This window comes from Salmo salar, chromosome ssa05 (genome assembly GCF_905237065.1).
Source record: "Salmo salar chromosome ssa05, Ssal_v3.1, whole genome shotgun sequence".
NCBI classification, from domain to species: domain Eukaryota; kingdom Metazoa; phylum Chordata; class Actinopteri; order Salmoniformes; family Salmonidae; genus Salmo; species Salmo salar.
The window spans coordinates 61144542-61161165 of record NC_059446.1 but is presented as its reverse complement, the minus strand read 5'-3'; the positions used below and the strand labels follow the sequence as shown (position 1 = coordinate 61161165).

General features: G+C 41.7%; 1 protein-coding gene across 1 annotated transcript in view; it reads left to right on the top strand.

Annotated features, from left to right (window-relative positions):
• The first annotated feature begins 4056 nt into the window (after positions 1–4056).
• Positions 4057–16624, top strand: part of si:dkey-22o22.2 (neural-cadherin) — a 112433-nt gene continuing 99865 nt past the window's right edge. The window contains exon 1 of the mRNA XM_014200922.2: positions 4057–5216. Within this exon, the coding sequence (XP_014056397.2) occupies positions 4289–5216 (928 nt within the window). The 5' untranslated portion in view covers positions 4057–4288. The remainder of the gene's footprint in view (positions 5217–16624) is intronic.

The window sequence follows — 16624 nt, the reverse complement described above, 5'->3', positions numbered from 1 at the left end:
CTAAAACTTTTGACCAGTAGTGTATTTTTTTTAACCTTTTAATAAGGCGTTGGATGCCGTATTGATTTCTCGTTGTTTTGCATAACGCTACATCTTTGAAGATTCGCCGCCGTCTGATGTCATTGATTGCGCGCGTTTTGATGTCTTCTGTGAGCATCCCTTCGGTTCACGTCAATGGTCACATTTTTCCACTCTCTTTCCTTTGACAGAATATTAATTGGTGAGTAGCATAGGCTAATGATTCTTCTCTCTCGACTCTCGCTCCCCCACATACACTCGTTTGGAGTTGAGTTTTGTGTTATTCTGACAATATTGCAGTAGCGGTGCGTGGGTAAAATTGCCGGGGAAGAATCCAGAAAAAAATGCCATATTACAACCTATGTGTTGTGATAATTGCGTTGTTTTCTCTATAACCTGTTTGTTCACATGCCTTGACACCACGATATATAGGCCTATGGCTGAGACAATAAGAAGACACAGTGGCAGAATAAATTAAACCTCGCATTAGTTTCATTACAAAACCGGGGAACAACACCTGTCCTGTGAAGTCCACAAAACATATTGCATGTAACGAGCAGTTACATGACTTACAGCATGGTCAAACAGGTTCATGTTCGGACCACTAAACAACTATTGATTTAGAACCACAGAGACTTACCGCAAGTTGCAAAGAAAACAGCAGCTGCCTCCACTATTCCAGCAACATTTCAGCTTCAACATTTCAACATCATCTAATCAACTATGCTTAGTCTAATACAGTGACAACTAAAAGATACCAAAAACAACTTAGTCCAATCAACGTAAGCTAAATATGATGTGGATGTCCATGGTCCTGATTTATGTGCGTTTGTGTGTGTGTGTGTGTGTGTGTGTGTGTGTGTGTGTGTGTGTGTGTGTGTGTGTGTGTGTGTGTGTGTGTGTGTGTGTGTGCGTGCAAGTAGAAAGAAACATGTTGACTCACCTTACTTATAGAGAAACGCCAATGCCATCCTCCTCTTTCATGTTACATAAACCGTCTTTGGCTCTTTCATACAGTACACGCTTTAAGTTTTTATTGTCCTAGACTACCTGGCTAAAATACTTGCTCACTAGCCTAACTTCCTTTCATGGGCAATGATGCGCCAGGCCAGCTAGTTAACATGAGCCTTCTACATCTAGCTACATGTTGAACTTCTGTCCTCTCAGGCCAGGGGAACAATGTATGGATTTATGGTTGGATCAGAATCGCCTTTATAATCAATGGCCAGTACGGAGAATTAAGTAAAACCACAAGTCCAAATCCCTATCTCCATCGATGGCTAATTTAGGAAAGGGATGATTTTAGCTAGCTAGCCACCGGACAACAACAACACAATGAGATGCAACAATAATGACATTTGGCTTGTGATGTGATTGGTCTTAAGCCAAATCCAAAATAGCTTCCCTTGACACTTTAACAACAATGTCATACTCTTTCTGACCAGACAGCATCAGATAGATACAAAACATACTGAGACAGAGGGGCGCTGTTTCATTCTGCTCGGATGCTTTCTCCCTTGAGATGCATTCAGTCTCTTGCGAATTGAAGGAAATGTATTAAACGCAGAGAGACGAAAGATAGCTAAAAATAACATGAAAAATAATCTAACTTACTACTTTTTAGCTACTTTGCAACTGCTTAGCATGTTAGCTAACCTCTCCCCAAACCTTAACCTTAGCCCTTTTAGCTAACCCTAACCCTAACCGTAACCCTTTTAGCAAACCCTTCCCCTAACCCTAACCTTAACACTTTTAGCTAAACCTTCCCCTAGTCATATCCTTAACCCTTTAACCTAACTCCTTAACTTAACCTTAACCATAACCCCTAACCTCTTGCCTAGCTAATGTTAGCCAACTAGCTAACATTAGCCACATAGCTAGAATTCGGAACATATCATATATTTAGCAAATTCGCAACATACTGTATGTTTAGCAAATTCTGAACATATAAGACGAATTGTAATTGTAATTCGTAACATATACGAAATGGGTGGACAACCACAAATTAATACATACCATTTGAAACGTAACATATCATACTAAATTGAGTGTACTGAATTTACGTTCAGAGTCATACAAAATGCTCTGAGACCAGGTTGATAATATTGGTCCTCATATTGGTCTCCAATGGTAATGTAAGGATTAGGCTGCATAAATCACAAGTGAAATGCAATGCGGAGGGTCGATGATTACTTCTTGACTTGAAGCAGAATTTTTATTGATCCAGTCCCAAAATGCATTTGTGGTTGAACTCTGAGAAAATAAATAGCCTACACATTTCAGTGGCATGGCAGTAGGCCTAACTGGCTAACCTCTTCTCATTGTACAGGGAAGGACATTTTATGTGGTTCAACACAATTTGGTATGGTATGGTCTGTATTTCAAGTTTCCACACAAAAGTGAGACTTCACTTATGATAATAATGGTGTATTACATTGGGGTCCCATATGGTAGGGCAGCAGACAGTGCGGAATGACAAGTACATGGTTGCAGGTTCGAGTCCCCCTTGAGCTACACCCAGAAGATGCTGTGTGGGTATCAGAAGTGAGGATGGGTGACCAAGGACAAGCCATCAGAGGTGTGCACTGGAGCCATGTGAGCGATTGGACTTGTGATTGACCCATTGCAGGTATTTGTCCAAATCTTCACTCATCATGGTGTGGTCAGTTTATCCTCCAATTTAATTACAATTAATTTAATCTACAGAAAAAACAAGAGGTCGTTCTGTAAAATTTCAAGGTTTGGTGCAAGATAATCAATCAGACGGCTTATGTTGACAAATTTCAAAGGTATAACCAACCTACTAATCATTATATAAGTTAACGTATGACAGTGATGATTATACATTAAGTTATTAAGTTCTGTCTAAACACATTCCATTAAAGGAAAACTCCACCCAAAAATGATGTATTTGGGGATTTGTTTCATTTGTCCATTGTTGATATTGTCCCAAAAATGTTTTGCATGTCAGCAATTAAGATTTCAAGACATCAAAATACAGAAATACAGTCGGTATGATGAATGTGGCATCATTATGAAAAACTTGAAAACTTTATTGCTGACATGCAAAACATTTTGGGACTATATCAACAATAGACAAATGAAATAAATACCAGAAGAAAGTTTTGGGGTGGAACTGTCCTTTAAATGCATAAGAAAAACGTAATTAGTCATTTTGGGTACTAAAAATGTAAAGATGCACTATGCAGAAATCGCTCTGCTAAAATTCTAATAGTTCGCCTAATTTAAGTTTATGTGAAAACATGAGCAAGTATAGTGTAGAGATTCATTGCACCATCCAAACCGCTGTAAAATATATTTTCCATAACCAAAAACATTGTATTTTCAGCTGTTTGAAGCTGGTGTACAAAACCGAAAGTAAAAGATGCCAAAACGTAAGAACTGGAAGCATAGAAACAGATCTACCACTTCTTAGACTTGCTTTCAATGAGTGACACATCTATAATACACATTTCTATGTGAATTTGGTTGGTGCCCCAAAAAGTTACATTTTGCAGCTTTAATATGTTTTTTTGTTTTATTAGACTATTCTATTATATGAGAAGCCAAATTGGTTCCCGAAGTCACACGTTGAAAGCAGAACAATCTACTCCTACCAGGAACCATAAAAAATATACAATTAAAATAATAACTTTTGTTTAGCATAAAGCCTTTCTATCAAGGGAGGTAATCCATTCAACATTTGAGCCCTATAATGATGCCTGTAGTGCAGCCCAACAGAACACTGATAACAGTTGGCCAAAACCCAAGAAAACGAATGTGTATTCTGGGGACAAGTCTCTCCAGCAAACAAAACTCACCCATTGCTTACACACAGCATTTTAAATTGTGGACCTGAATACTAAAAGCTCTCCAACGTTCGTCTCCTGCGCAGCTAAATCAAACTGTGTGTGGGTTGGCCGATAGCTGTCTTTCCGTCCCATTCTGATCTCCGATTGGCTGTGCCTCGAAGGGCGGTGATCATAGTACCACATGGAGCATCTGCAGCGTGTAGCCAATGCCTGTCAGTGTAGAATTCATCCTCTATGCGCTCAAGTGATGCTTCACGGAATAAACTGGAAGCGAACTTGTCACTTTGGCGCTGTTCTTTGAGGGACTGCTACTTTTTCATTGCTGAAGCATTGCACTTTTGGGGACATTCAGACCATATATCTACTCACCTAGCATTAATAACAATAATTGTTCGATTATTTATGCCGCAAGAAACTTTTATGTTGTACTAGAGTGACAACACTGATTTGATGGAAACATGACGGGAGCTACAAACGGAACCGTTGCCCTGAAGACATTTTTGCTTGTCGCATTGGTTTCATTTTCAACAGGGAATTCAAAGCTGCCTGTGTATTATGGACAAATTGTGGAGAACTCGCCCGCTGGAACAGTGGTGGATTGGGTAGCTTTACCGGTTGGAAACAACTGTCATGTTTCGGAACTGGACATTGCTTTGGAAGGGAAGGACGCGTCGGATTTTCGTTTGGTTTACCATCACGGAGAACAGCATCTTATTTTGAAATCCACAGAAACTTTGGACAGAGAGTTTATAGCAGTGTACGATTTGAAGGTTGTGCTTTCTGGTTGTTTGAATAGTGCTGTGGTGATTAAAATAGAGGTGCTTGATTCAAACGACAACATACCCCGGTTCATCGAGGAAAACGAAAGGGTAAAAGTTGATGAATTGACCCCTATCGGTTCCGAATTGGTCCGTTTTTTTGCAAAGGATCCCGACGGTGGAAAGAATGGCCGGGTCACTTATTACGCATCTCCAAAATGCCAACATGTGTACGTAGTTCCCCAAACCGGACAGGTAATGCTGGTCAGTTCTCTCATTGGTGTCATGAACCTAACAGTCCGTATTTACGCTCAAGATAATGGAGATGTCGCATTGATAAGTAAGCCGGTGACACTTCACCTTGATGTGCAGAGACCTGCTGTCTCGAAGGTTAGGAGGCCCCGAGCGGTCTCCGAGGAACTGTTCTACACAGTGACGGTCTCAGAGGATGTCAAAGTCGGTGACATGATATTCACGGTGCCTGACCAGAAGTTTGAGAAAAAGTGGTTTGAGGTAATATCAGAGGCGGACTCCCCGGTTCAGATCGAGAGGGACTCGGGTCGTCTGTATCTCGCGTACAGACTGAATTCCCCCGCAGAGGTCATGGTCAAAATCCAAAACCTCAGAGGTAAGGATGGAGTGTAATGTCTCTGTGCGTAAAGGTGCAGTGTCGTGTGCTTTCAGTGTCTTTCCCATTAAAAGTTGCCAGTTGTCGGAGGCATCTGTCTCTTTGGAAAATGTAGGCTATGCCTATGCCACTGGTACAGTGTTGAATGGGGCTCATTTGGGAAAGTCTCTGTCGCCGTGCACCATTACTATATCCGACACTCATGTGAAACAGTATTTTATAGGGCTAAGCATCATTGTGAGTGAGAGACTCAGCGTATCCTATTGTATTTGCTCAGGGCTTTTAGATAAAGTTTACTTGCTATAGAAAAAAAAAACATGTTTAGCTATTTATTAGGCTGCAATGTAAAACAATTAATTAAAAAGATAATCGCGCACGTCCGCAGAATAATTTAAAAATTGGACAATAACTTGATGTGTGTGTGAAAAAAGTTATGTTTGGTTTGGGTATATTGCTATTTCATCCGTTGGATGCGCGAGCTGAGCTTCAGCACCTTGCGCAGTAGAAGATTGGCAACGGAACCTGGCAGTATCTTTTTCATTCAGAATTCCTTATGACCGATGTTTTTGTTGTTTTGCATAATATATAGTCTACATTTTGAAGTACAATATGGGCTTTTATTCAATTAGTCTTAGTTCTATTGCGTGGCCAGTTGTCAGTCACGCTGTGCGTAATGATATTCAAAAGAACCTATTTGGCTATTTACCGCACGCTGGGAAGCATGTTGATTCCACATCATTGACACGCTAGGTGAAGGTGTTATTTGTTGCCGGCAGGTCGCTAATTAATGGATTATAGCACTTGGATGATGGAAATGTCTGTGTGGCTATGCATGCAAGACACGTCTGCCCAGTGTCCCCAGTGCCGAACACATGAGTGTCAATGTATGGGTGTGCACTGGCACTATTAAGGACATGAACATCTGTATAATTTTTGCCAAATAGATTTTATGCACAAAGAAATTCATTTTTGGTTGCTTTTCTGTATCCTTAAACTAGACTGTACCATTATGCTAATTTTAGGCTTAAGAATTATGATGCTGAAGATAGTGATAAAGTTGAAGACATTACCGTAGCCTGTATAACAGGCCTAACGATTAGCCTGGTGTTTTAGATGATAGTCACAACTGAAATACATTTTATTGCTCGGATTTAGATTGTGATTGAATTCAGACATTAACATCATATCATGAAAAGTTGTCCAGGTGAGGATTTGGCCAAGTCCCTAAATCACGACATCTGCCAGTTTAAGGAAAAGTCTCATCTGACATGCCAAGTGGATCTAGAGGTAATTAAGTTTTGCAAACGAGAACTCTGCCTCATCCACTGTTTATTTAGAGTAATTATGATTATTTATTCACATTGACATTCCTAGTCTGGCACATGTGGTCTTACAAACCTATACAACTGACTTCACAGGAGATAGTTTGTTGTGTAAGGGACTTTGGAGTCTGGTTTATTCAGTGGTGCTCTCATGCGTAAAGTTAACTAGAATTCAAATTTTCCGCACTAAACTCATTACTCAGTATTTATTGCATTGTTGTAATGTTGTGCTACAACATATGATTAAACCACGGAAACCTCAAGTCATGTTCAATTAGCGCTTAATTATTAACACAAGCCTCACCCGACAAATTAGGTCAACCAACAGATTGTCTACATGATTTATATTGTCGGCGCTGCATAACAATGATATATGAATGAATAAAACCTTTCCCGCCCGGATGCTAACGGAAGCTTCTCCCATGAAGATAATGTCGTCTTACATCTTGTTGAAGTCCTCAGTTTAAATATGAGTAGATAGATTATAATATAGATGTTGTGCTGCTAGGAGGAACGTTCTTGTACAAGCTGCAGAGATGAGGGGAAAAATACGTTTCTTTTGATACTGGAGCGAGTTCAAATAGAATAACGACCAAAATGTACTGTGTGGAATTGTCAAAATGGAGCAGGGACACTTTTAACTATCAGCATACCCCACAAGAGTCTATACACAGACCCAGTGTGCCTGTGTAGTCTTTATGTCAAACTATAACGCTGATGTCTGCATGTGTTGTAAGGATGTCTGCGTGTGTGATTACTGCACATCCCAATTATAGCCTAGGCCTATATATTCTTAATGGTGTTCAAGTGTTTGTTTGTGAGATTTGTTTAATAATGTATATTATCTCCCCTTATAGCCAATTAAAAGTATTACATTCACTGCATAATAAGTTAAACACATGCAGCTTAGATACATTCACTGGCATGGGGAATGTCTTTTGGAGTAAACCACATGTAATCAGAAGCATTGTTTTCCTCTCTTGCGGCCATGCTAGGGAGAGCGCCAATGCAAAGGTCTTTGGGGACATAATTACTGTTGAAACTATTGTCTAGCCGAGTGCCACATTCCGTTTGAGTGTGTTAGAAGAGCAATGGTTCTTTTTTTCCGTTCTAAAGAGTAGATGCTTTCAGATAACACAATCTGCCCCAAGTGTGTGGATTGGTCTAGATTACTTTCCACCTCTTTGTTTGTCTTTCCACACACACACACACACACACACACACACACACACACACACACACACACACACACACACACACACACACACACACACACACACACACACACACACACACACATACTGTTTCTCTTTCTCCTCACTTTTCGTCTTTGTCTTCCATGTCTGGCACTTCTTAGGCCTTTCAATGCCAGCTGTAGAACAGATTCAAGTACTGTATTTATTTCTGGATGTGAATTGAAGTTGTCGTTCACTTGAAGAAAGCTCAATATTACTGATCTGTTATGTGCTGTACATGCACGCATACATATGTGTTCCTACATTTGTGTCTTCCCATGTGTCCTTGGTTATTTGTAGGCCACATTGGCCTTGCTTAAACCTGTGTTGCGAGTGGGAAGACAAGGTTCAGAGGACACCAGTGTTGGTGACTCAACTTTGGTGTCAAATACCATTTAATTAACAAGCCGGTCACACACAAAGTGGTTTGTCTTGAGCCATTATAGCATTATGTGTATACACGGCTGGGGGGACATTATGTGTAAAAAGGGGACTTATGCGTTTCCAGGGCCACTTAACAATGATTTTGCTCAGGGCAGTGTGAACTCCAGTATCAAGGCCAGGCAGGCTCTCCTGGCTTTGCGCCCCTTATCCTAAGAAGAATTAGTGGTCCATTGGTCATATTTGTTTTCCATGTGGTTTCCTTTCAAATATTTTTATTTCTGCAGCCCTGGTTAGTTGCTTTAGGGTGGCTTGGCACTCCGCCCTCAGCACATGTAGGTGAAACACTGCAAGTAGAGCCAACTCAAAGTGTGTGCATCTGTGTGTCTACAGTACAATGCTGAGGGGCACTTTTTCCCAAGTCTCTATCTCCATGATGTGTGTATTGGCTTAGTAAATGCCGATAATGGATTGTGTGTGTCGAGTGTGTGGGAGAGCTACGTTCCTTCCATTCCCCTGCCCTAGGGGGATCCAGGGCTAGCACCCATGAAAGTTTGGAAAACCTCTGCGAGAAACAACTTTATCTTTCCCCAAACACAGCAGGGAGAGCTGGCCCTGGGGTGATGGAACGAGTGAAAAAGAAAAGGAGAGAAAGGGAGGCAGAGGGAGAGAAATGAGAGAGACTAGAAAGTACCTTCGTCAGCTGGTGGAAAAGGAGCTTGATAAATTGGGGCCCACACACTGTAGAGCTTACAGACACCAGACTGACTGGGCTTGCTGCTGACTGGACTTTTCTGGAGTGGCTCTCTGTTCTTCCAGTTAGATTAGAAGTTACTGTGGAGTAGCCTGATGCCAGAAATCACACTTTGTGTCTGTCTCAATACCACGTTGAATAATATCCCGGACATAAGAATTTGATATAAACGTATGTGAGTGTGAACTGTGTTTGTGTGCTCATGTATATCAGGTTTATATGTAGTACCTGGGGATTGCTGTTTGAGAGTAGGTTGGTGTGAGCTTATCTTTTCCCCTTCTCCTGTCCTTTATTTAGGTGTGTGTGTGTGCACCCACTCCCTGTCCCGTCATCACATTATAACGGTGCAAAAAGTATGCCTTCATACATTTTCTCCGCTTGGGCGCCCTTGGGTGACACATTTAGATGACAGGCGCGGCTTGATAGGGTTTCTTTCTTCCTTCCCCTCTTTCTCTTTATTTATCTATTTCTTTATTTCTGGCCTCACCCTGGGCTAAAGCAACCAGACATTGCACCTCTAGCCTTGCTGTACCACCAGCGTCTCCTCCTTCTGACTCCACTTCTGACAATTAAACCCTTCTCCCATCTGCTGTTTACTGTATGGCTTAGAGACATGCCTGTGGACCTGTGTACATCATTAAAGATATGTACACATGCAATTTTAGCTCAGTGTTATGGGAGGAGAAAGGGGAATGTGTGTGTCGTTGTGGTACACATATGGGCGTTTATGCATTGGTTTATACTTCTGTCTAATCTATATGCCTATTTATGTATCTCTGTTGATAGTCCTGTGTGTTTATTTTTGTCAGTGTGTGTGTGCCTGTACCTCGGTGTGTGGCCTTTTGCTGTGTGTGTGTGCAGAAGGAGGAGAGCACTGGAGGATAAATCATTGTGAGGAAGCTAAACCTCTCCAGAATGGTCTTTTTTTGGACCAAATGAGGCCCTGAAGAACTGTTTGGGTCTGCCTGAATCAGCGTTACAGCTGTAAGGGCATGCACACACACAAGGACAGGGACTTGGACTTAGCCTCGGGATACAGTGATGGTCTCTCTCTCTCTCTCTCCCTCATAATTGAACTTCATGCCAGAGTGAGGCCCAGCCCTCTCCATTGTGTTATAATAGGTTATTGACAGCCGCTCCACACTAGCCCTAGGGAGACCATTTTTTATGACGAACTAGGACAAGGTCACTCGAACCTCCGCTGGCCCCCGAACATCCTGACCCACCCGCACCACTAACTGTTCACCGGAGGACACCCTCCCTTAATACACACACTCGCACATACACAGGCACACACATACAGTGCCTTCAGAAAGTATTCATATCCCTTGACTTATTCCACATTTTGTGTTACAGCCTGAATTCAAAATGGATTAAATAGCTCATTTTTCTCACCCACCTACAACATGCTTTTAGAAATGTTTGCAAATTTTATGAAAATTAAATACAGCAGTATCTAATGTATAATAGTATTCACACCACTGAGTCAATACTTTGTAGAAGCACCGTTGGCAGCAATTACAGCTGTGAGTGTAACGTCTGCTTCCAACTCACACTCTCAGACATGTAGATCCCCTGAATGCAGCTCAGTTTCCAGCCCACTTTCCAGCTCACACTCTCAAACACCTAGATCCCCTGAACACAGCTCACTCTCCAGATCCCAATCACCTGAATTCTGATCACCAGTTCACACACCTGTATGTCATTATCACACACTATTTAGTTCAGTTCTTTGCACCCCATCATTGTGAGGTATTGTTTGTTTTGTGACACACTTCTATGTGGATCGCTGGTTTCGCCGTAATTTTATCCTCCCGTGTAGGATCGTTTTTGCCCGCCTCACTAACAACGCTTTTTGCCTATTCCCTGCCTGTACCTTAGCCTATTGGATTTCCTGTTATCAACCTATTGCCTGATCTCCCGGACTACGTTACTAGCCTTTTCCCTGCCTGTACTGTTGCCTTGTTGGACCCCCTGTGTATGACCTTCTGCCTGCCCCTGGACCCAGCTACCTGCCTCCTCCTGTGGTCCTTTACAATAAACACCTGCTGCGCCCTGCGCTTGAAACCAGCTCTCTGTCTCCCCTCATGTTCATTACAGTGAGTCTTTCTGGGTAAATCTCTAAGAGCTTTCCACCCCTGAAAATGTGCAACATATGCCCATTATTATTTTCTAAATTCTTCAAGCTCTGTCAAATTGGTTGTTGATCATTGCTAGACAACCATTTCAGGTCTTGCCATAGATTGTCAAGTAAATGTAAATTAAAACTGTCTCTCGGCCACTCAGGAACATTAACTGTCTTCTAGGTAAGCAACTCTAGTGAAGATTTGGCCTTGTGTTTTACGTTATTGTCCTGCTGAAAGGTGAATTCATCTCCCCGTGTCTGGCGGAAAGCAGACTGAACCAGGTTTTCCTCTAGAATTTTGCCTGCACTTAGCTCCGTTTCTTTTTTATCTTGAAAAACTCCCCAGTCCTTAACGATTACAAGCATACCCATAACATGATGCAGCCACCAATATTCTTGAAAATATAGAGAGTGGTACTCAGTAATGTATTGGGTTTGCCCCAAATATCACAAAACTTTGTATTCATGACAAAAAGTTAATTGCTTTGCCGAATTTTTTTATGCTTTACTTTAGTGCCTTGTTGCAAACAGGACGCATGTTTTGGAATATTTTTTTATTCTGTACAGGTTTCCTTTTCAGTCTGTCATTTAGGTTAGTACTGTGGAGTAACTACATTGAACCTTCTTCTGAAACTCGTCAGTTTATTCTTGTTCTGAGAAATAAGGGATATTCCATGCGAGAAATTGCCAAGAAACTGAAGATCTCGTACAACGCTGTGTACTACCTTCCCAGAAAGAGCGCAAACTGTCTCTAACCAGAATAGAAAGATGAGTGGGAGGCCCCAGTGCACAACTGAGCAAGAGGACAAGTACATTAGAGTGTCTAGTTTGAGAAACTGACAAGTCCTCAACTGACAGCTTCATTAAATAGTACCCGCAAAACACCAGTCTTGACGTCACTCGTGAAGAGGCGATACCGGGATGCTGGCCTTCTAGGGACTTGTGAGGCGTCTGTTTCTCAAACTAGACACTAATATACTTGTCCTCTTGCTCAGTTGTGCACCGGGGCTTCCCACTCCTCTTTCTATTCTGGTTAGAGCCAGTTTGCGCTGTTCTGTGAAGGTAGTACACAGCGTTGTATGAGCTCTTCAGTTTCTTTGCAATTTCTCGCATGGAATAGACCTTATTTCTCAGAACAAGAATAAACTGATGAGTTTCAGAAGAAAGTTCTTTGTTTCTAGCCATTTTTAGCCTGCAAACGAACCCACTAATGCTCCAGATACTCAACTAGTCCAAAGAAGGCCAGTTTTATTGCTTCTTTAATCAACACAACAGTTTTCAGCTGTGCTAACATAATTGTAAAAGGGTTTTCTAATGATCAATTAGCTTTTTAAAATGATAAACTTGGATTAGCTAACACAACGTGCCATTGGAACACGGGAGTGATGGTTGCTGATAATGGGCCTCTGTACGCCTATGTAGATATTCCATAAAAAATCTGCCGTTTCCAGCCACAATAATCATTTACAACATTAGCAATGTCTACACTGTATTTCGGATCAATTTAATGTTATTTTAATGGACAAAAAAATGTGCTTTTCTTTCAAAAACAAGAAAATGTATAAGTCACCCCAAACTTTTGAATGGTAGTGTATCTTATGTGACTTGTTAAGCAAATGTTTACTCCTGAACTTATTTAGGCTTGCCATAACAAAGGGGTTGAGTACTTATTGACTCAAGACATTTCAGCTTTTCATTTATAATTAAATTGTAAAAATTTAGAAAAACATAATTCCTATTTGACATTATGGGGTATTGTGTGTAGGCAAGTGACCCCAAAATTCTCTATTTAATCCATTTCAAATTCAGGCTGTAACACAACACAATGTGGAAAAAGTAATGTGGTGTGAATACTTTCTGAAGGCACTGTATGCACACAAATCGAATCTCCCCCGCCACTGTTCATCTTAATTGAGAAATTGGACACGCTCAAACTTGTACGCTGAGATTTATATTAATTCCTGGAGACACATAAATAAACACTTCTGAAATCCCTCTCCATCAACAGCAGAGGCAGCTTGCACTTGAAATGCTCTCGTTTAAAAAAAAAGACAATATACACACTGTGATCAAGGATTTAGGCATTCCATTTCTCTCACAGCTAATGATATGAGTTTTTACATGTGTGTGTGCAGCCCTTCAGCCCAGCCCAGCTATGTTGTTCCATCAACAGATCAATGGACTGTATGTCCCGGCTTTTCTAGTGTTCAGAGCCCCCAGAGGAGAACAGTGTGCAGTTTTGACATCAGTCATGCAGCCAGCATCTGGGAAGGTGTTTGTGTGTGTGGTCATTGAGAAGGAATGGAATGTGACATGCGTTCATTTATTATAGACTCACTCATAGGCTCATGAGCTACAACGTCTCATCATTCCAGTATCACTGAAATAGACACATTGCTTATTGGAAACTCGTGACAGGCACACGAAAAATAAAAGTCGTATATACGCGATTTCGTATACAGTGCATTTCAATCCCAGTTAAAGACCGTTCAATTGAGTACAGGCTGAGAAATGCTCCTCGGAGTCAGATGCGGATAACAGGTAACCCTTTGCTAGGCAGCTGACATCGAAATCCCCCTCTATGAGAATGGGGTTCCGATGACGGGCCTTCATGTGGTGGTGGAGAGGTACAAGGTTGTTTGGAAGACTGTTGCTGTAAAACAGCAAGTGAGAGACACGAGAGGTGAGTTGACATATAAATACTCCCCTAGATGTATGCCCATTGGTTGAAAGAAACAAAAGTGATTGTTGCACAATTGAGCCCATAGGTTAAACAGCAAGCGTGGTGACATCGCCTTAGTGTGCCGTGCTCATAGGCTGAAGTTAATAGGTCAATTCGTCACGCTTGCTAATAGTAAAGGTGGAGGAGAGACGTGGTAACATTATAAACGCTACCATATGAATACCCACTATGCCGTGAGATAGGAAACTATATTCATATATTATGCTTAGAGGATGATAAAAAGTGACGCCCATTCAGAACAGCCTTCCTGATTGAACTTTCGTAACTACATCTATCAACCCAACGGTTCTGTGTTCGAATCTCATGACTGATCATTTTAGCACTTTAGCTAATTAGCAGTTTTGCAACTACTTACTGCTTTTAAACTACTTTGCAACTACTTCGATTGATAGCCAACCCTTCCACTAACCTTAACCCTTTAACTACTTAGCTAGCATGTTACCTAACCCTAACCTTAACTCCTAGCCTTAAAGTCAGCCACCTAGCTGGCCTAGCTAACGTTAGCCACAACAATTGGAATTTGTGTAATGTACACGAATGGGTTATGAAGAAAGAAAATTGTGTAATACACACAAAATGCGTTTTACCTGTCACGAATTTGGAATATGTAATTTGTGTCTATTTCACAATAAGATGTGATAGTGTGTTGGTCCCATGTAACGATAGAGATAGCATGTGCTATGTCCCTGTTTGGAGTAGTGTCTGTCTGTTTCTCTGTTTGTCTTTTTACACCCCTCCTACCTCCTTATTCTCTCTCACACATATTACTAGACCTCCATTATATGGTAGAAACCCACTTTACATAGGAGATTGTGCCATTTCAGGGCAGTTACAGAGAAACCCTCCCTGTGCCCCCAGACGGGCCTTCATTAGCGGATTTAATATGGACAGAGCTGTGCACAGGAGTTCCTCTACAGCCTGAGGGTGGCAGAGATCTCATTTCTCCTGTTCCTCCCCGTCTCTCACTTCAGCCTGCTTAGGCCTGGTCTCACTACAATGGGATGAAGATGCCCTTAGACGCTGAGTTAAGGCCAGTGTTTTCCTCCCCCAGTGGTTAAGGTTATGATGTGCGAGGGATGAGCTGATCCTATATATCTGCTCTTGAAGGCAACTTGTACTTGGAGTGCTGTAGCGGCCTCACTCAGGTTAATGAGGTGCAGTGTTATGGTAGCGGATGCTCATTATGGGACTAGACTCCAGGCATGGACGGCATAACCAGTCTGTTGTTGAGGAACACCCGGGCCTCCCATACAGCCCACAGAGCACCACTTGAGGCACACCTGCACCGCGACAGAGGCGTACACACACACACACACACACACACACACACACACACACACACACACACACACACACACACACACACACACACACACACATTAGAGTACACATACACCCATGCTGTCATTATTCTCGAATTCACCCATCTTGTAGGTAATGTCTTGCACACAGACGTCTTACCAGGGAAGTTGTGAAGCTGTGTGGATGTATATAACTTTGTTTCATTGATTGTACCATTACAATTAGTTAACCCATAATAGGGCTTCTAATTAGGTTTTTAGTTTTGAATCTTGTGAGCCACAAACAAACTTTTGCCCTGTTGGAGAGAGTTATGTGAAATGAGGGGTAGACGAGAAGGGCACAAAAAAACCCATCAACATGTTTCGGAAAGTCCCTGGGCAGTCGAAACCTGTGATGGGAAATCAATATTATGTAAGAATGGAGGCCAGAGAATATCCCTCCATGTTGTTATCCATTTGGTATGGGGGACGCTCACACTGTCATAGACCGTCATTTGCATAGGGCTGTGAAGAGCTCCTTTTTGAAATGCCAACTTCAAAGGGGGAGAAATAAACTGCCTGAAAAAAGGGACTCGTTTAAAGATTTAAAGGCTGCAGAAATCAATTAATCAAATAGAGCGCCGAGCTCTTTGGTTGTGCACGGCAGAAAATCAACAAACAAACGCGGGCGGTGGGAGATTTCACGTTCAATTGGGGGCTTTATTTGAGATTGAAGGCAAATAGGAGTAAACTACCCGTGTAAAAGAGTAATTCCCTAGTTTACCCAGGCCCACCCCCTGGTAGTTGGAGAAACAAGCTCTTTAACAAGCTCTTAAAGTGTATGCAGGCATATTTGTGAGGGTATGTGTATATGTGTGTGAGTGTGTGATGTGGTACTCAAGGGACAAAATAATTCACACCTCGCCAGAGCAAAGACATGAGAATACATTAAGTGCCATCAGTACCCTAGCTGTGTGTGTGTGTGTGTGTGTGTGTGTGTGTGTGTTTAACTATACTTGTGGGGACCAGAAGTTGTAAACCAACAAAGATTTGACCAACTGGGGACATTTTGTTGGTCCCCACAAGGTCAAATGCTATTTCTAGACGGTTTACGGTTAAGGTTAGAATAATGTTAAGGTTAGAATGAGTGTTAGGGTTAGAATTAGGTTTACGGGTAGAGTTAGGAGCTAGGGTTAGTTTTAGGGTTAGGGTTAGGAGCTAAGGTTCGGTTTAGAGTCAGGTTTTTGGGTTAACGTTAGGGTTAAAGTTAGGGTTAAGGATAGGGTTAGGTTTAAGAGGATTTCTGTTTATGCTGGTATCAAACCTTGGGTTGCACGGGTCTATTGCAACTGTCTGCCCTGTTTCTATATTGTACATCCGTTAGGGAAAATAGGATTTTGAATGTGATTGAATTGTGTGTCCCCACAAGGTTAGTTGTACAAGACTGTGTGTGAGTGTGTGCGCACGCATGCATGTGAGGGATGAATGCAAACAAAATGGAACACCCATTGTGTCTTCTAACCAGAGACTGAGGCAAAACTGTGCTTCCATGGCAATATCAGAATTGG